General features: G+C 43.9%; 1 protein-coding gene across 1 annotated transcript; it reads right to left on the minus strand.

Annotated features, from left to right (window-relative positions):
* Positions 1-3,099: 3,099 nt before the first annotated feature.
* Positions 3,100-16,712, minus strand: LOC122921665. Its single transcript, XM_044271817.1, has 10 exons — positions 16,583-16,712; positions 16,059-16,228; positions 8,833-9,003; positions 8,286-8,378; positions 7,924-8,004; positions 7,185-7,484; positions 6,921-7,028; positions 6,490-6,582; positions 5,707-5,787; positions 3,100-4,983 (listed from the first exon to the last, which is right to left on the minus strand). Exons 2-10 carry the CDS (start codon positions 16,146-16,148, stop codon positions 4,042-4,044), a joined length of 1,959 nt encoding a protein of 652 aa, XP_044127752.1. The 5' UTR covers positions 16,149-16,228; positions 16,583-16,712; the 3' UTR covers positions 3,100-4,041.
* Between the last annotated feature and the right edge of the window lie 5,310 nt (positions 16,713-22,022).

Here is a 22,022-nt window from a genome sequence, read left to right on the forward strand (position 1 = left end):
AGAGCAAAAGGCAATAAAGTCTACTCACTCTGAGGCACTGGATGGTATTGTGTGTAGTAATCCAGCGCATTTCCACCTCTGACAACCCAGCATTAGTGATCTACAGCAGCATGGGTTAAGCTTCATTTATATCATATACCACTGCGCCACCTAATGGCAAGAAATGCACCTACATGCTGTATAGTCACTGGACCAGCAGGAGGAGCTGTAGATTTATAATTATCCTAAAACGTCCCAAATGATCATTCTACCCCTGCGAGCTCCTTCCATGGCTGTGAGTTGTCTCTATATTTACATAGGGCTGTAAATAATTTTTGGGCCACTCATGTGCTGCTGAGAAATCTCCAGAGAGAGTTTACTTCACTTCTCATTGTGAGGAGCATCGTGTCTCCAGTTGTGTCCAAAGCTACATTTACAGAATTGTACTTTCTACACACCTCCCAACCCTTGAAAAGCCCAGGAATGGACAATATCAGTGACAGGTGTAGCATGAAACCCCTATGATAATAAACCCCTCATAATAGAAAGCTCCCATAAGTGCTCCCCACACATTATGGGGCCCTCACAAGTGCTTCCCCCCACACACAGTATGAGGCACCCAAAAATGCCTCCCACACAGTATGAAGTAACCATATGTGCCCCCCCCCCCAGTATGAGGCCACCATAAGTGCTGCCCCACATAGTACAAGGCCTCCATAAGTGCCCCGTGCACACACAGCCATTTGTGAGTCCCAATGAAGAATCTTCCCATTTTCCCAATGGATCACTGGTGCATGAAGGCAGAGCCATGGTGACCTTAGCAGCAGAGGACTGATAGATTCAGGCAGAACATTGAATGAGATGTTCTCAGAGTAAGGAAGTCCCACTTGGAGGTCCATGGACACAGTGGCATATTGAAAGCAACCAAATCACAGGAACAGTCAATTTTCTGCCTTGACATGACAGGTTCTCACAAAGTGACCCACCGCAGTATATTTTAAAATTGTTACTGTGTCTAAGCTGATGCTCCTCCTCAAACACATTGACTCTGTGAGGGAGTCAAGGGAGAAAGAAAAAAAGGGAAGTCGTGGTGCTGGAGAATTTCTTGGACCAGCTCCGAAGAGAAGGTATGGAACTAGATAGCGTATTGGCCAACTGATTGCCCTGGCGAAAGCTGAGTAAAGCAGAACCTGCAGAAGCTGCTTGACAAAGCTCTTCAAAGATCTTATGGAAGGTCTCTAGGAATTGTTGGAGGTTATCAGTGAGAGAACCCCTTCTCTCCAAGAGGGGCTTGGCCCAAGCTATAGCTGCTCCAGACAGAAGAGACATTATCTAGGCAATTTTAGCATGGTCAATGAGGAACTGATGAGCCAGCAATTCAGGAAATCCTGGGAGGACTTAAAGTCTTTATCCTAATGTGGTAACAGGAGTAGGTGAGCTCCAGTACCACTGGAAAGCAGGGTAGGCTGTAGCAAAGGGGGCTTAAGCCGCTTATAGCTGAGTTGGAGCAGATGTAGAGACAGTCAGCACATCCAGGTAAGCAGAAGTGGTGTCTAGATATTGCAGTAGTTGCCCCTGGTGACTGCATTGATGGGTCCAGTACTTAAACACATCTTGCAATCACAGCTTTCAGCCAGTGGGATCCATGGCCTGAGCAAACTAACAAGTGCAGATAAATTTCACTTGGGGTATGACTAAGGCTGTTCTCTAAGTGCCCCCTTGGTTTTCACCCTTTAACCCCTGTACAGAAATTTGGTCTTCACTGCAGGGGTACCACCAGGCCACTACCTCTTGGAACAGTCAATAGACACTGAACATTGGAGATCAGGCAAAACCGTAGTCAGAGACATGCTGAGTATGTGCACTCCAGTAAACAGTTCGAGGTCAAGGCAGGGAGCTCAGGGTCAGTACAGAGATCAAGACTATTTCAAGTCAGCCAGGGCAGGGTCAAATCCAGAAGTCAGGTAAAGTTGGGACATGGAAAGGGGCAAACAAGGTAATGCCATGTCTTTGCAGGAAACTAGCATACTAGAACTTATTTCTCAAGCACCCTTCCACAGGGTGAGAGGAGGAAAATATTGACAGGTCCAAGCCAACAGAGACCTGGAGCACCACAGCAGGTAAGCCATGACCAATGGATGGAGCAGAGCAGCTTCTGGTAGGGAACATTGCCATAACATTTCCCTTCCCCTCTCTTAGCAGGAAGTCCCAGCAAACAAAAATGACAAGCCAATTAGCTGTACATCACTGAATGGTTCTGGGATGATAAAAAACATTTCTCAGAGAGAATTTTTCATTGAGTTAGGAGCTAAAAATGTTATAAAAATGTCGATGGTCCATCACATTGACTTGGAGAAGAAACTGCTTAGGCCATAGGTTTTGAGGGAGGAGGACAAATCTTGTGAACTTCCTGTGTGCATGGCTATACTGTAAACCAAGAAGGGCTTTCTCATCTTTTATGATGGTGTCCGCAACTGACCAAATGTTCATATAGGAATAAAGCTTAGAGAAAATATATTATTTTTTGGGTTGTTTTTGTCCTTCTGTAACACCCCATGGTGTCCCCACTGAGGTGTACATGTCCTTGAAGAAGGGTTATATTGGGAGAATTCACATAATTTTGGGCTGTGATTTCATAGATCAGGGACAGGTGAGGTGACCATGCAGGGACCTGGCAATCAAAAACAAGAGGGAGGGTTAGGTGGCAGAGGAAGCAAGAGGATCAAGGGTGCACAGAGTGGTTTGTGCCTGCTCTTGGTGCACTTAACTGCTCATTTGCATATGGATTCAAAGTATGTTTTCTTCAGAATGAAGCAATGGAATGGATGATTAAGTGAAAGGTATAATTATAGTAGTTCTAAAAAAGGCTTGACTATTTTTGGAACTCTCATAGAAATGAATGGAGGTCAGTCGCGGATGCGTGGCTGCTCATTTTTCACTTCGGGGATCCTTTTCTGGAGTCTGGTGTTGGTCCCACCTCTGGTCTCTGGAGATAGATGTTGGTCCCACCTAGCGATATGCCACCAATGTCTCAGATGAAAGAACAACAATCTGCTTTGGCTATTCCGAAACATAAACCCATATTTTTAACAATTTAGTTGATTAACTTGTGTGCCTTTATTTTTTTAATAGTTACAAATTTAATAGTTACAAATCAGTGGAGTACATAGAGAAGTAGGGGCCCCATTGCAAGGATCAAACAAAGCCCCCGACACAGGACTGAAGGGTTTCCACCTAAACCCCTTTCAGTGACCTTTGGGCCATTTCTCCACTGCCTCATTTGCGAAAAGTTGTTTCTTTAGAGGGTAGAGTCCTGACCAAGTTTTCACCCCAAGTAGAAGAGGGAATGATCCCAACTGGGCCCCCCTCTTGCCCTGGGCCCCAAAGCAGTCGCATGGTCTGCCGCTATGGTAGTTGCGCCCCTGGTTACAATGGTATATACATTTAAAGAGGAACTCAAGCTTCATCACTGAGGTTATTTCTACAAAGCCCCACAATGCATCTAACAAGACCTGGTCTTATAGGACCTAAAAAACTAGAAGTGACCTCCAGCCCATGCGATCTAAGATTGGCTACATATTCTGGTCTCCAGGGCTGTGCCTCATGTAAACAGCTTGGCTTTTCTGATTCACATTGAAGGACGGGACATACAAATTATTTTTTTACTGCTTTAGATTAGGATATAATATCTCCTCTAGTTTTATCTTATGAAGATACCATACATTAAGGGGTACTTGTGAAAAGGGCCTCAGCCCTGGTTGCTTCCATCCAGTTTGCTACTGGGTGGAGAAAGCCAGTTCAGGATTTTCCTCCTCAGAGGACCAGATTGTTAGTTAAAAAAAAAAAAATAATGGAGTGGAAGGGACTCATTTTGATCCTTGTTATGTACACCACCTAAGGTATTGGTATCATGTCCTGATGACAGGTTCTTCATAACAGTTATATATCTGTATATTTAACAAAGAATTATAAGTATTTGTCGATGTACAAACAGACAAATCATATCAATTTGTAAAGCACATTAGTGGCATCAACAAAATGTCTTCTGGAGAGCAGAGGACACTACGGCTGTTGGCTTGTTAGCCACTTCACAATGAGTAGGCCCAGTATAATCGCAACAAGAATAGAGCCCACAGAATGTGGTAACACATTGCTTAGCATAGTAACCACCAGGAGAAACATAAGACCAAGGAAACTTGTGTAGAAGACTCTGTTCTCAGAAGGGACTTGTGTCTCTAGAGCATTTTCTGGAGTTCCTTGACTTGGTGGCTCTGCTACACTACAATCCCCAATACAATTCCCATCTTCATTAGAATCATCTTTGGAATCTGGATATACATCAACATTTTCATCAGCAGTATCGCAGTCTGCTTTCTGGTCAGCAATATCTATTAAACTAACATCAGGAAGCTCAGCAAGAGATTCTGTAGTTTTCAAACAACCATCAATGTTTCCCTGATAAGTTGTTCCTGAGTCATTGTTGCGGTCAATCTTAGATTCAACACCACCTATACCCTCTTCACCACTCTTGTCTTCCACTTTGACTAGTTCACCAGGAGTGCAGTATAGGTTAGGTTGTGCCCCTCCATATTCATCACTTACTGTTGTGAGGATCACCTCAAAGGAACTGATGCTATCATCTAAAGAAGTGCTTGCAGAAGATCTGTTATCGTCTACAACTACAAGTTCTGCTGTGGGTTCCTCTGGGCCTTCTTCTTCCTCGCTATCTGTACTGGGTCGGTCCGCAATGGACTTGGCTATAACTGCGGCCAAGATGGCCACCAAAATACCAAAGCAACATACCACTTCATCACCCTCTAAAAATACTTGTGCACTTAACCACTTTTTGAACATTTCCTTTTGAAACTCCTTCAAGAATATCTGTTTACATATCTTGCTGCAGATGAACCTCTCAGCCAAGGTAGACAGTTCATAAATGATCTCCTCTCTTAGATTTTTTTCTTTCAAGAAAAGTTCTATCTTATTTCTCCACGTTGAGGTCATCTATAATAAAATGAGAAAAAAACAATGATTAAAAGATGGAACAAACAAAACAGATCAATATGTTCAAAGGTGGATGGGGGGGATCCGTCACCATTAGGACAGTAAGCTTCTGAAGAACTTATGGAAATCTCCAGCCAACATGGAATTGGCTTGGGCAGAGCAATGGAGTTGATTGACAATGGCAATCAAAGAGGGAAGGAGTGATGCAAACCTAGAATTTGTATGACCTGTAATTGTACCAAACAGAAAAGTTCAGGTTCCAGACCTCCCCATCATCAATTTTCTGCAGTTCGGTTCCAATTTGCAGATCTCAACAACATAGGAGGTCTACATTAGGAAATGTGGATGTAACCAGTGCTACAAATTAAAATACTGGCATGTTGACTTCAGAGGTCCTTTGGGACTACTTCATGTAGGTCCAGAAACCTTGACTTTTGAGGACTAAGGTTATAGAGTATACTTCAGTATTTAATAACACAGAGCCTTCCAGGATAAAAAAAAAATACTTAGGTCCTCCTGTATGTAGACCACCTTGACAGCCAATGTAACTGTAGGGTATCAATAGGTTTAAGTTCCCCTAGTATTGTCTCAAGATGTTTCACCATAAATAATTAAGGTGTGGTCAAAGTATCTGAATATGACCAGGGCTTGTATATGAACCATTTGCTACGTCTTTTGTCTTTTAGTAATCTTTAGACGGTTAATATGATGAACAGCATTTACCAATAAATGTTCAACTAAGGCAGGAAGGTGGAAGACGGAGATGAGGTCGTAGGATTCTTGCAAATTTTGAAGAAATTGAATCTGTAAAATAAATAGCTAACAATTTTAGGATAATTTTCATAACCACATAGACATTTTCTAAACCAAACGTTATTATAATAATATAATGTTATAAGAAACATCCAAAAAATCTAAAAATCTTCAAAATATGTAATATACGTTAAAGCTCTTGAGACCAGATATCTTCTTCCGCATCATTTTCTTCCTGTGAAGTGACCTTTCTATGTTGAAACAACCAATACACTATTTCAACCTTCGAGGGTGGTGGCCATACTTTGGCAGATCTCTCAGTGGTTGTCACACTCTCTAGATCAGCCAGCTTAGTTGGTGTGAGAAGAGTGTGGATTTCATCCATATCAAATCAAAATTTAAAATCAACTCCACAGTGTACCAGAGAGACGCCAAGAAATAAATTAGCAGCTTTAAAACTTTAGGTGGAATTTCCCTTTAACAAATATCTATAGCTGAAGATAGTGATTAATGGACAACTAAAATAACATGGCAATGGTCGAGAAGGTGGTTGGGGGTTTAAAGTGTCTGTACGCAATCATCCCTATTCATTTCCTGCAGACCGTCAGGCTCTTCCTGAAGCAAACGGTCGACCAGGTCACTTTCTTTGCCCATCCTGGAGTTCCAGAGCTGCCTCAAATCACAGAAGCCACGTAGATCATCTGCATATCATAGGTTTATTGGGAAAATATACTGTGGCACCAGTTATCTTACCTCAGACTCTGCTTCAGAGATGGAAACCACCTTGTGACTTAATCCAAACACAAACGTTTCTCCAGAATGAGCAAGTGTCTTACCCCCCGATGCCTGGAGATATGGGAAAAGCAGTGAATACCAGGAGTCAGATTTTTAAATTGTACAGATCTTAATGGCACGTTACCCTTAAGTTGAGGCTGTTCTATTACTAGTTAGGCTAATCATGATGAAAAAGCACCACTATAAGCCCACTCAATTCTGGACCACACCTATGACTCGGGACTGTTGAAAGGAGAACATGAGGCTCCTACTTCTACAATTCAGTCCCGAGAAGGAAATGGATATTTATTGGTTCGTTGTATTGGAGAAAATCTAAATGACCTTTAATATAAATGGAGTCAAAACATTGCCCAAATCAATATGTCTGATTCTGAGAAATGTATACTCACCCAGTTATCTGGACAGGGATTCCTAAATAAAATCTGCAACCTCTTTCTTTGGTGTGATACAGATAACAGATCCACCATCACATCGAAAACCTTGACCATCTCTTGAATCTAAGGAAAAAATGTCATCAAAATTTATAACCAGAGTTGCCCGCAGTAGGTATTTACCATGAATCATACACCATTGTTATGAATATCACTAATAGTCACTAAATTTGTTCTGTAAGAATTGATAGATGGAAGCCCCGTTTAGATCTCGAGTCTCACCTGCTCTCTCTGATCCTCCTGAGTGTTTTTCTTCTTGGGTCTATAGTCAAAGCTCCTAGTACCTCCAGATGCCGCCAGCTCAGCAGCCACCAAGGCCACCAGGGCCCCAAACACCATGGAGTTCATTTCCTGTTGACCAATACACGATGCCCCAACCTTCTCAGTCAAGAGCCTATCGAGTTCCTTACAATAGTCATTGACTATACTGTCTTCGGTGAAGCTGAGGAACTGAGAGGCTGCCATGCAGAGCTTCTGCACACCACAAAGGGATGATAGAGACTTTTGATACTCTTCCATTGTCTGCAGGTTACAAGAATAAAAATGTCACAGAGAATTGTGAAATCTACTGGAATTTAAGGGACATGGTTATCTGACACACTTTCCATGAAGTCAGATCAAGTTCCTTTCTCCAGAAATCATGCTACGCTTGTCTATAATTTGGCTCTGGTATTAAATCTCAAGGGAATAGAGTTAAGTTGCAAATCCAGTGGAGTCTTGAAGAAGGCAGCCACATTTTTCTAAAGACATTCTGACTTGCTGGAAACTGCAGAACAGTGTCAGAGACCCGGGAGAAATCATTTACTGTAGCTCAGGTGCTTTTGAATGTTTCTCATGGGAATATTTTGGTGTTCTGGTTGAACCAACCAAAAGAATGTCAGGTAAATTACAGTGGAATTCTCCTTTAGGAGGGAGATTACTATTACTTTCAAAACTGGTGTCATTCTTCTGATATACTCACCAAACAGGCTCTGACAAAACCTGTCAAGTTGAAGTTCGAGGACAGACGGGAAATTTCCAACGGACTGAGTAAAACACGGACCTGTAAAGCAGAGAAAATAGGGTGAGACAAGAAGAGGACAGTTGGGTATTGCTGGATCCTAGGGATCTAGGAGAAGACTGAAAGAACCATGCCTGGAACATGCCCATTTCTTGAGCACCATATCTTTGTGTCTCCTAGGCAAGAACTACACAGGTTACAAAATCTCATGATCACAATTATGGGAATGATTTTCATGAAATTAAGTTTGAACCTATCTAGGTCATGATGGAGCCAGTTCCTCATCACATCATAGTGCCAGACATTCAGATGTCGGTCCTCACCTCCCAAGCAGTCCCAGTTGCGTCCATTATGGCAAGCACCTTGGTCGACATTCCATGTTGGAATATCGTCTTCCCTTGGAAAGCATCACCACCCTGTAAATACAAGAAGACATGATTATCTTAAAATACTATTGACACCTTTGATCCCTTCACCAATGAGAATGACCTAATCTCATTGTGATATTTGCTGAATTGCAAATTGCCACAAAATGTAAATTTTACCTGCCTATGACCCGAGGTATTGATGCAAGAATCTGCCCAGTTGTGGCATTCACGGACATGGAAAGAAGAAGCTTATGGCCCAACCCAAGTTTGCACGACAATGGTGCCACTCATGTAGATGGCAACAGCAGCTAATACACGCCGTGCCTAAGGGCCAGACAAATGTGGGTGACACAAGTGGCCATTCTGTCCCATGCACAAGATGGGCCCCAATTGAGGTTAGAGAGCCAAAGGACTAGTAGAGGGCAAATTTTTGATATTTGCACCAGCTCCCACTTTGTTTGTCCCTGTTTTTGAGGACATATTCCGCGCACAGATCTCTTACCTCCTCTGGTCTTGGGCTTCCCACTGGATTGTTGAGAAGATGCAGTTGAGTATTTTGGTTGGTAACGACGTAGAGGCGACTTTTATTGACTCGGGGGAACGTCAGAGGAACCGCATGTTGTTTTACTGAGCAATCCTTCTGTAACTCGAAAACTGTGACCATAGAGTCCATCTGTACAGCAATGAGATGGTCAGAATGATTGACAGGCTTCATGTATGACCATTATCTGTGTATCTAATCCTGTGTGAGACTATCTACTGAGCTGTGTATCTCATCCTATCATGTGTGATACTGTCTACTGAGCTGTGTATCTCATCCTATCATGTGTGATACTGTCTACTGAGCTGTGTATCTCATCCTATCATGTGTGATACTGTCTGCTGAGCTGTGTATCTAATCCTATCCTGTGTGATACTGTCTACTGAGCTGTGTATCTAATCCTATCCTGTGTGATACTGTCTGCTGAGCTGTGTATCTAATCCTATCCTGTGTGATACTGTCTGCTGAGCTGTGTATCTCATCCTATCATGTGTGATACTGTCTACTGAGCTGTGTATCTCATCCTATCATGTGTGATACTGTCTGCTGAGCTGTGTATCTAATCCTATCCTGTGTGATACTGTCTACTGAGCTGTGTATCTAATCCTATCCTGTGTGATACTGTCTGCTGAGCTGTGTATCTAATCCTATCCTGTGTGATACTGTCTGCTGAGCTGTGTATCTAATCCTATCATGTGTGATACTGTCTACTGAGCTGTGTATCTAATCCTATGTGATACTGTCTGCTGAGCTGTGTATCTAATCTATCCTGTGTGATACTGTCTGCTGAGCTGTGTATCTAATCCTATCCTGTGTGATACTGTCTGCTGAGCTGTGTATCTAATCCTATCCTGTGTGATACTGTCTGCTGAGCTGTGTATCTAATCCTATCCTGTGTGATACTGTCTGCTGAGCTGTGTATCTAATCCTATCCTGTGTGATACTGCCTGCTGAGCTGTGTATCTAATCCTATCCTGTGTGATACTGTCTGCTGAGCTGTGTATCTAATCCCATCCTGTGTGATACTGTCTGCTGATCTGTGTATCTAATCCTCTCCTGTGTGATACTGTCTGCTGAGCTGTGTATCTAATCCCATCCTGTGTGATACTGTCTGCTGAGCTGTGTATCTAATCCTATCCTGTGTGATACTGTCTGCTGAGCTGTGTATCTAATCCTATCATGTGTGATACTGTCTACTGAGCTGTGTATCTAATCCTATCCTGTGTGATACTGTCTGCTGAGCTGTGTATCTAATCCTATCCTGTGTGATACTGTCTGCTGAGCTGTGTATCTAATCCTATCATGTGTGATACTGTCTACTGAGCTGTGTATCTAATCCTATGTGATACTGTCTGCTGAGCTGTGTATCTAATCTATCCTGTGTGATACTGTCTGCTGAGCTGTGTATCTAATCCTATCCTGTGTGATACTGTCTGCTGAGCTGTGTATCTAATCCTGTCCTGTGTGATACCGTCTGCTGAGCTGTGTATCTAATCCTATCCTGTGTGATACTGTCTGCTGAGCGGTGTATCTAATCCTATCCTGTGTGATACTGACTGCTGAGCTGTGTATCTAATCCTATACTGTGTGATACTGTCTGCTGAGCTGTGTATCTAATCCTATCCTGTGTGATACTGTCTGCTGAGCTGTGTATCTAATCCTATCCTGTGTGATACTGTCTGCTGAGCTGTGTATCTAATCCTATCCTGTGTGATACTGTCTGCTGAGCTGTGTATCTAATCCTATCCTGTGTGATACTGTCTGCTGAGCTGTGTATCTAATCCTATCCTGTGTGATACTGCCTGCTGAGCTGTGTATCTAATCCTATCCTGTGTGATACTGTCTGCTGAGCTGTGTATCTAATCCCATCCTGTGTGATACTGTCTGCTGAGCTGTGTATCTAATCCTATCCTGTGTGATACTGTCTGCTGAGCTGTGTATCTAATCCTATCCTGTGTGATACTGTCTGCTGAGCTGTGTATCTAATCCTCTCCTGTGTGATACTGTCTGCTGAGCTGTGTATCTAATCCCATCCTGTGTGATACTGTCTGCTGAGCTGTGTATCTAATCCTATCCTGTGTGATACTGTCTGCTGAGCCGTGTATCTAATCCTATCCTGTGTGATACTGTCTGCTGAGCTGTGTATCTAATCCTCTCCTGTGTGATACTGTCTGCTGAGCTGTGTATCTAATCCCATCCTGTGTGATACTGTCTGCTGATTCCTTGTATATAAGGCTCTCGTGTGATACTGACTACCGCTCTGGTGTATCCAAGGCTGCTGTCTATTGAGCTGCTGTATCTAAGCCTATCACATCTGAAACTGTTGGCTAAGTTGATGTACTGTATCTAACCTTGTCGTGTGTGTCACTGTCTGCTGGGAGGGTGGATGATACTGCCTTCTGAGATGATGTATCTAAGCTTAAGATGTGTGATAATGTTAAGGGTTAAAATTTGAAGACTTTCTGACAGCAGAACTTTGCTTGGGAGCAGCAGAGCCTAGGGATAGTACTTCTGTCATATACATGGTCACACCGCACACACCTGTACACATATACACTATACATGGTCACACCGCTCACATCTGTACACATACACACTATACATGGTCACACCGCACACATCTGTACACATATACACTATACACGGTCACACCGCACACATCTGTACACATATACACTATACATGGTCACACCGCACACATCTGTACACATATACACTATACACGGTCACACCGCACACATCTGTACACATATACACTATACATGGTCACACCGCACACATCTGTACACATATACACTATACATGGTCACACCGCACACATCTGTACACATATACACTATACATGGTCACACCGCACACATCTGTACACATATACACTATACATGGTCACACCGCACACATCTGTACACATATACACTATACATGGTCACACCGCACACACCTGTACACATATACACTATACATGGTCACACATCTGTACACATATACACTATACATGGTCACACCGCACACATCTGCACACATATACACTATACATGGTCACACCGCACACATATACACTATACACGGTCACACCGCACACATCTGTACACATACACACTATAAATGGTTACACCGCACACATCTGTACACATATACACTATACATGGTCACACCGCACACATCTGCACACATATACACTATACATGGTCACACCGCACACATATACACTATACACGGTCACACCGCACACATCTGTACACATACACACTATAAATGGTTACACCGCACACATCTGTACACATATACACTATACACGGTCACACCGCACACATCTGTACACATATACACTATACATGGTCACACCGCACACATCTGTACACATATACACTATACATGGTCACACCGCACACATCTGCACACATATACACTATACATGGTCACACCGCACACATATACACTATACACGGTCACACCGCACACATCTGTACACATACACACTATAAATGGTTACACCGCACACATCTGTACACATATACACTATACACGGTCACACCGCACACATCTGTACACATATACACTATACATGGTCACACCGCACACATATACACTATACATGGTCACACCGCACACATCTGTACACATACACACTATAAATGGTCACACCGCACACATCTGTACACATATACACTATACATGGTCACACCGCACACATCTGTACACATACACACTATAAATGGTCACACCGCACACATCTGTACACATATACACTATACATGGTCACACCGCACACATCTGTACACATACACACTATACATGGTCACACATCTGTACACATATACACTATACATGGTCACACCGCACACATATACACTATACATGGTCACACCGCACACATATACACTATACATGGTCACACCGCACACATATACACTATACATGGTCACACCGCACACATATACACTATACATGGTCACACCGCACACATATACACTATACATGGTCACACCGCACACATATACACTATACATGGTCACACCGCACACATATACACTATACATGGTCACACCGCACACATATACACTATACATGGTCACACCGCACACATATACACTATACACGGTCACACCGCACACATCTGTACACATATACACTATACATGGTCACACTGCACACATCTGTACACATATACACTATACATGGTCACACCGCACACATCTGTACACATATACACTATACATGGTCACACATCTGTACACATATACACTATACATGGTCACACCGCACACATCTGTACACATATACACTATACATGGTCACACCGCACACATCTGTACACATACACACTATACATGGTCACACCGCACACATCTGTACACATATACACTATACATGGTCACACCGCACACATCTGTACACATATACACTATACATGGTCACACCGCACACATCTGTACACATATACACTATAAATGACTACACCGCACACATCTGTACACATATACACTATACATGGTCACACCGCACACATCTGTACACATATACACTATACATGGTCACACATCTGTACACATATACACTATACATGGTCACACCGCACACATATACACTATAAATGACTACACCGCACACATCTGTACACATATACACTATACATGGTCACACCGCACACATCTGTACACACATACACTATACATGGTCACACCGCACACATCTGTACACATATACACTATACATGGTCACACCGCACACATCTGTACACATATACACTATACATGGTCACACCGCACACATCTGTACACATATACACTATACATGGTCACACCGCACACATCTGTACACATATACACTATACATGGTCACACCGCACACATCTGTACACATATACACTATAAATGGTCACACCGCACACATCTGTACACATATACACTATACATGGTCACACCGCACACATCTGTACACATATACACTATACATGGTCACACCGCACACATCTGTACACATATACACTATACATGGTCAACCACACACATCTGTACACATATACACTATACATGGTCACACCGCACACACCTGTACACATATACACTATAAATGGTCACACCGCACACATCTGTACACATATACACTATACATGGTCACACATCTGTACACATACACACTATACATGGTCACACATCTGTACACATACACACTATACATGGTCACACATCTGTACACATACACACTATACATGGTCACACATCTGTACACATACACACTATACATGGTCACACCGCACACATCTGTACACATATACACTATACACGGTCACACCGCACACATCTGTACACATACACTATACACGGTCACACCGCACACATCTGTACACATACACACTATACATGGTCACACCGCACACATCTGTACACATACACACTATACATGGTCACACCGCACACATCTGTACACATATACACTATACATGGTCACACTGCACACATCTGTACACATACACTATACACGGTCACACCGCACACATCTGTACACATACACTATACACGGTCACACCGCACACATCTGTACACATATACACTATACACGGTCACACCGCACACATCTGTACACATACACACTATACACGGTCACACCGCACACATCTGTACACATACACACTATACATGGTCAACCACACACATCTGTACACATATACACTATACATGGTCACACCGCACACACCTGTACACATATACACTATACATGGTCAACCACACACATCTGTACACATATACACTATACATGGTCACACCACACACATCTGTACACATATACACTATACATGGTCACACATCTGTACACATATACACTATACATGGTCACACCGCACACATATACACTATAAATGACTACACCGCACACATCTGTACACACATACACTATACATGGTCACACCGCACACATCTGTACACATACACACTATACATGGTCACACATCTGTACACATCTGTACACATACACACTATACACGGTCACACCGCACACATCTGTACACATACACACTATACATGGTCACACCGCACACATCTGTACACATACACACTATACATGGTCACACCGCACACATCTGTACACACATACACTATACATGGTCACACCGCACACATCTGTACACACATACACTATACACGGTCACACCGCACACATCTGTACACATATACACTATACATGGTCACACATCTGTACACATATACACTATACATGGTCACACCGCACACATCTGTACACATACACTATACATGGTCACACATCTGTACACATATACACTATACATGGTCACACCACACACATCTGTACACATATACACTATACATGGTCACACCACACACATCTGTACACATATACACTATACATGGTCACACCACACACATCTGTACACATATACACTATACATGGTCACACATCTGTACACATATACACTATACATGGTCACACCGCACACATATACACTATAAATGACTACACCGCACACATCTGTACACACATACACTATACATGGTCACACCGCACACATCTGTACACATACACACTATACATGGTCACACATCTGTACACATCTGTACACATATACACTATACACGGTCACACCGCACACATCTGTACACATACACACTATACATGGTCACACCGCACACATCTGTACACATATACACTATACATGGTCACACCGCACACATCTGTACACACATACACTATACATGGTCACACCGCACACATCTGTACACACATACACTATACACGGTCACACCGCACACATCTGTACACATACACTATACACGGTCACACCGCACACATCTGTACACATATACACTATACATGGTCACACATCTGTACACATATACACTATAAATGACTACACCGCACACATCTGTACACATATACACTATACATGGTCACATCTGTACACATATACACTATACACGGTCACACCGCACACATCTGTACACATATACACTATACATGGTCACACATCTGTACACATATACACTATAAATGACTACACCGCACACATCTGTACACATATACACTATACATGGTCACACCGCACACATCTGTACACATATACACTATACATGGTCACACCGCACACATCTGTACACATATACACAATATACACATACATGACCACACAGTGCACACACACATCCAGCGTCGTCGTGTTGTACACTTACGTCTCTTTTCGCTGTAAACTCTGGAAGCAAGAAAATGGAAGCTGGAGGATAGCTCGGGGCGGCGGAGGGCAGAGTTAGTTTCTCTTTCATTTCTTGTCCTGCACACACCTTTAACCCTTTCCAAACTAAGTGCAACTTAAAAGGGAATTTCCAATACTTTATACTCAAATCTTCAGGTAGAGCAAAAACAAAAGACAGCGTTAGTCAGCAGATTCTGTCAAATGCGCATATAAGGTCCACGTCGCCATGGCTGAAAACACAACAGTACAAGCAAACACAATGCAGCAGAGAATACACAAACTATTGCCATATTCACCACATAGGTATATTTATATAGGAATATATTCACCACATAGGTATAGCAAATATTTTATGTGCCCACCCACCACGGCAAGGTGACCTCTTTTGGACGGGAACTTACTCTATATATCTCTCCTTGGGCCGACTGGCCTCAAATTAAAGGGGTTATCTAAACTAGAAAACATTTCCCCAATACCAGGGCCCCTCATAGCGATTATACTTACCCTTCCACCCACGTTCATCCCGATTCCCACACGGCAGCCTCTGTATTTCCCCATTGCACGGATCAAAACATCTGGAGATGGGGGATGCAGCCAATAGCAGGCCAAGATGGGGAGGAGCCTCCCTAACATCACGGGTGCCGGAGAGCGGGGTAAGTATTATCTATATAAGGGACATGTTTTATAGTTTGGATAACCCTTTAAATAAAGGTAAAGCAGGGTCCAGCTATACGCTGCACTCATTTCTTACTGCAGAACATCATAATACACACCTCGGCTGCTGCACAACCTCTTAATACACACCTAGGCTGCTGCAGAACCTTCTAATACACACCTCAGCTGCTGCACAACCTCCTAACACACACCTCAGCTGCTGCATAACCTTCTAATATACACCTCAGCTGCTGCACAACCTCTTAATACACTCCTCAGCTGCTGCACAACCTCCTAGTACACACCTCAGATGCTGCACAACCTCCTAGTACACACTTCAGCTGCTGCACAACCTCCTAGTACACACTTCAGCTGCTGCACAACCTTCTAGTACACACCTCAGCTGCTGCACAACCTTCTAATACACACCTCAGCTGCTGCACAACCTCTTAATACACACCTCAGCTGCTGAACAACCTCTTAATACACACCTCAGCTGCTGCACAACCTCCTAGTACACACCTCAGCTTGGTACTCAAGTTCAGTACAAAGGTTTTTTACAGTAATAATTTATTCACAAAGTTATTACACAAAGTCTCACGAAGTAATAACTTCGGCTCATCGGAGCCAATACATTCTAAGGCTTCTTCCACACAGGTGACTTTTCCGCGCTGGTGCAATGCGTGACGTGAACGCATTGCACCTGCACTTAATCCTGACCCATTAATTTCAATGGGTCTGTCTACATCAGCTATGTTTTTCATGCATCACTTGTGCGTTGCGTGAAAACCGTAGCATGTTCTATATTCTGAGCTTTTCACGCAACGCAGGCCCCATAGAAGTGAATGGGGCTGCGTGAAAATCGCAAACATCCGCAAGCAAGTGTGGATGCAATACGATTTTCACAGATGGTTGCTGAGGAGATGATGTTAATTAATAGGGATGAGCCCCAGGACCCCATTAAAGTCCATTTACTTTATTATTTTCCATTATAACATGGTTATAATGGAAAATAATAGCATTTTTTTGTACAGAATGTTAAGTAAAATGTCCGTTGAGGGTTAAAAAAAAATAAAAAAAATAACTCACCCCATCCACTTGTTCGCGCAGCCGTTATTGTCTTCTTTCTTCTTCTTGCAGGACCTGCAAAAGGACCTTCGATGACGTCATCGCGCTCACCATGTGCGATCAAGTGGATGAGGTGAGTTATTTTTTAACCCTCAATGGACATTTTACTTAACTTTCTGTATTAAAGAATGCTATTATTTTCCATTATAACCGTGTTATAATGGAAAATAATAAAATCTACAGAACACCAAACCCGAACTTCAGTGAAGAACTCCGGGTTCGGATCTGGGTACCACATTCAGTTTTTTATCACGCGTGTGCAAAACGCATCAAAAAGTTTTGCACTTGCACGGAAAAACTTAACGCAACGCAATCGCAGACAAATTGTGTGCAAACTCGCACGGGTTTCTCGGAACCCACCCTGCCCCAATCCGCTACGCCCGTGTGAAAGAGGCCCAATACTGTACGGAGCTCCTGCTCCGTACAGTATTACAACAAAGTTTTATGTGAATCCACTAAAGTGGGGAAAATTGGCTTCTACCTCAGTTTTTTTTTTGCCTTCCTCTGAATCAACTTGCAGGATGACAGGCCGAACTGGATGGACAAATGTCTTAGATAATGCATCCAAAGTTGATTCGCTCATCGCTACTCAGAATACACACCTCAGCTGCTGCAGAGCCACACCCACACCTCAGCTGCTGCAGAGCCACACCCACACCTCAGCTGCTGCAGAGCCACACCCACACCTCAGCTGCTGCAGAGCCACACCCACACCTCAGCTGCTGCAGAGCCACACCCACACCTCAGCTGCTGCAGAGCCACACCCACACCTCAGCTGCTGCAGAGCCACACCCACACCTCAGCTGCTGCAGAGCCACACCCACACCTCAGCTGCTGCAGAGCCACACCCACACCTCAGATGCTGCAGAGCCACACCCACACCTCAGCTGCTGCAGAGCCACACCCACACCTCAGCTGCTGCAGAGCCACACCCACACCTCAGCTGCAGAACTACATACACCTCAGCTGCTGCAGAACTAGATACACCTCAGCTGCTGCAGAGCCACACCCACACCTCAGCTGCTGCAGAGCCACACCCACACCTCAGCTGCTGCAGAGCCACACCCACACCTCAGCTGCTGCAGAGCTACACCCACACCTCAGCTGCAGAACTACATACACCTCAGCTGCTGCAGAACTAGATACACCTCACCTGCTGCAGAACTAGATACACCTCACCTGCTGCAGAACTAGATACACCTCAGCTGCAGAACTACACACACCTCACCTGCTGCAGAGCTACACCCACACCTCAGCTGCTGCAGAGCTACACACACCTCAGCTGTTGCAGAACTACACACACCTCAGCTGTTGCAGAACTACACACACCTCAGCTGCTGCAGAACTACACACACCTCAGCTGTTGCAGAACTACACACACCTCAGCTGCTGCAGAGCTACACACACCTCAGCTGCTGCAGAACTACACCCACACCTCAGCTGCTGCAGAGCTACACCCACACCTCAGCTGCTGCAGAGCTACACCCACACCTCAGCTGCTGCAGAGCTACACCCACACCTCAGCTGCTGCAGAGCTACACCCACACCTCAGCTGCTGCAGAGCTACACCCACACCTCAGCTGCTGCAGAGCTACACCCACACCTCAGCTGCTGCAGAGCTACACCCACACCTCAGCTGCTGCAGAGCTACACCCACACCTCAGCTGCTGCAGAGCTACACCCACACCTCAGCTGTTGCAGAACTACACACACCTCAGCTGTTGCAGAACTACACACACCTCAGCTGTTGCAGAACTACACACACCTCAGCTGCTGCAGAACTACATGCACCTCAGCTGCGACCCCATTAATTTCTAAGGCTGCACTGTAACACCTGTTGTGGCCTAGATTGTCACGTAATCCCATAGTAAATGTCCCTCGTAGTGCATATGCTCATGTGACGTGTCGGACGCACAGCTGAAGAGAAAGTCTAAGTAATAATAAAATACAAAACCCCTAAAAAGGTCAAACATTTCTGTACAAACAGGTATTGCTCCTCAGCCTTTCTGCGTGGAGAAACCTGTCACGCTTCATCAGGAGCCCAGAACATGTAGTAGTACAGTGGACAATTGCATAACCGCACTGTAGCGTGCGTGTTTCAGCGCTGTAAAGGCCCAATACACGCCGGACTGAAATAATGTTAGCCCCTCCTCTTAGGGGTGGGTACTGGCGCAGGGAACGAATCGGGAGTATGGGCGCGCAGATATGATAACAGAGCCTGGTAGGAAGCGCGCTTGCGCATTGGAAGTCGCGGCCCATAAAATAGGAGTGCGGGATGCTCACTATAGTGAGGTAACCAAGTACAGATTACATAGGGGAAAATAAAAGATCAACTCCTAATGGCATCAAAATGTAAAACTCATCACAGCAACATGGTGCACATTAGGCAAATGCCCACAAAGCCAAATAAGGTACATGCCCAACGGGTATAACGCGGCAACTGCTGTGATATCAAGAATAGAGTGTATGTATCACCAAATGTCAAAAGAAAGTTGATAATCTACAGGTGTCGCAGTAGAGTGCGGCATCCTAAATTATGTTGTAACTGAAAGTTATCTGAAAGGTAAAGCTCATCAGTTATTCGATGACGCAAGCATATGAGATGGCTTCATTCAATCTCTTGGGATTCACTGTCCGTAATTTAAAAGTCCATCGAGTTTCCTTACGGAGTAGCATCATCACATCGATGTAACCTCCATGGATGGATCTTTTAACATGATCAATCCCTTGGACTGTACTGGCATTTTGATTACCGTCATGGTGATCACATACACGATGTGCTGCCGATTCGCCTACGTAGTTTCTACCCCTGTGGTTCTACAATTAATGAAAGACCTGGAGACATATCTTTCATTAGTGACGGAGGTTGTAAACGATGCGCCTTTCCTTATATTATCGCATGAGATGACTTCGATCCTAATCATTTAACCCCTCTGAAGCTGCAGTCAATAGGACCCACATTCCGAGCGGTTAAACTGTAAGAGGGTTAGCGTCTGCCCTCCGATTGGAGCCCCTGCACCGAAAGCACAGGGCTCAGATCAGTGGCTATAACAGCCTGGAGCCTTGTGAAGGTACACAGGCCTCATCATGAGCTGCGAGATAATCCTTGCCTGAGGAACAGACTGCTAGTGAAAATCCCATAGACTGCAAAGATATTCTATTGCAGTCTATGGTAAAAGCAATCAGAAGAGGGAGAGTTAAAAATTTTTATTAAACAAATAAAAAAATCACCCTCCATTTCCTCTTTTACACCTAAAAATAAACATGAACTTATTTTGGAGTCCGAAAAATACCTAAGTTACTTTGTGTGCATTCCATTTAAGTATGTCCGTATTTCCCTTCTGCAAAAAAATAGAACGTGTCCTATTACTGTTCGCATTTCGGAGAAGGATAGTACTGTTCTATTAGGGGCTTGCTGTTCCGTTCCGCAAAATTCGGAATGGACACGGACGTCATCCGTATTTTTTGCGAACCGCAAAATACATACCGTCGTGTGCATGAGGCCTAACAGCTATCGCCATGTTAAAAGTAAAAAAATAATAATTCCTGCACAGTAAGTGTCGTAACGGAAAACACACAAACAAACCCAAAAACTTTTGACAAATTTGTTATCGCCGCAATTGTACTGGCCTACAGAATGAGGTCAAGGGAAGCCCTTATCTGCTTCCTTCTCTTCCAGGCCTGGGCTGCTTCGCTGTGGTTCCTTGCTGATGCCCATCGTTGGTTGCAGTGAAGACCAGCTCTCCTTACGTAATCACAAATGATCATGTGACGTAAAGGGGGGGTGCAGGTTACTGCCGGAGATTAGAAGCAGTCGGCATTAAAACTGAATGTTTACAGCAAGGAAGCCCAGGCCTGGAAGAGGAGGAGCGGGAAGCTTCCCTTCACAGGTCTGGTCAAGAAGGGCTGCACAATCCGCTTATGGGGGTTTCCTCCCCACAGACATTATTCTGGGAGGGTCTGCTTATTTTTTTTTAACTCCACCCACGCCTCAAAAAAAATATATAATGCACATCCACCATATTGCAAGTCCTAAATCACTGACCAATTAGCCCCGATCTCCGCCAATCACAATGGACTCTGGCCAGGAGACTTCTTGTGTAATCCATAAACCCAGCAGACACTGGATATCATTTCTGCTCATAAGAAGGACACCATAGGG

The sequence above is a fragment of the Bufo gargarizans genome, chromosome 11 (genome assembly GCF_014858855.1).
Source record: "Bufo gargarizans isolate SCDJY-AF-19 chromosome 11, ASM1485885v1, whole genome shotgun sequence".
NCBI classification, from domain to species: domain Eukaryota; kingdom Metazoa; phylum Chordata; class Amphibia; order Anura; family Bufonidae; genus Bufo; species Bufo gargarizans.

What these genes read in the sequence shown, in the direction of transcription:
- LOC122921665 (XM_044271817.1), bottom strand. Translation starts at nt 16,148, where the DNA reads ATGAAAGAGAAACTAACTCTGCCCTCCGCCGCCCCGAGCTATCCTCCA. An exon ending in CAACTGGGACTGCTTGGGAG is followed by an intron (nt 8,005 to 8,285) that starts GTGAGGACCGAC and finishes TCTGCTTTACAG; the next exon opens with GTCCGTGTTTTACTCAGTCC. An exon ending in CCTTAGTTGAACATTTATTG is followed by an intron (nt 4,984 to 5,706) that starts GTAAATGCTGTT and finishes ATTTTATTATAG; the next exon opens with ATGACCTCAACGTGGAGAAA.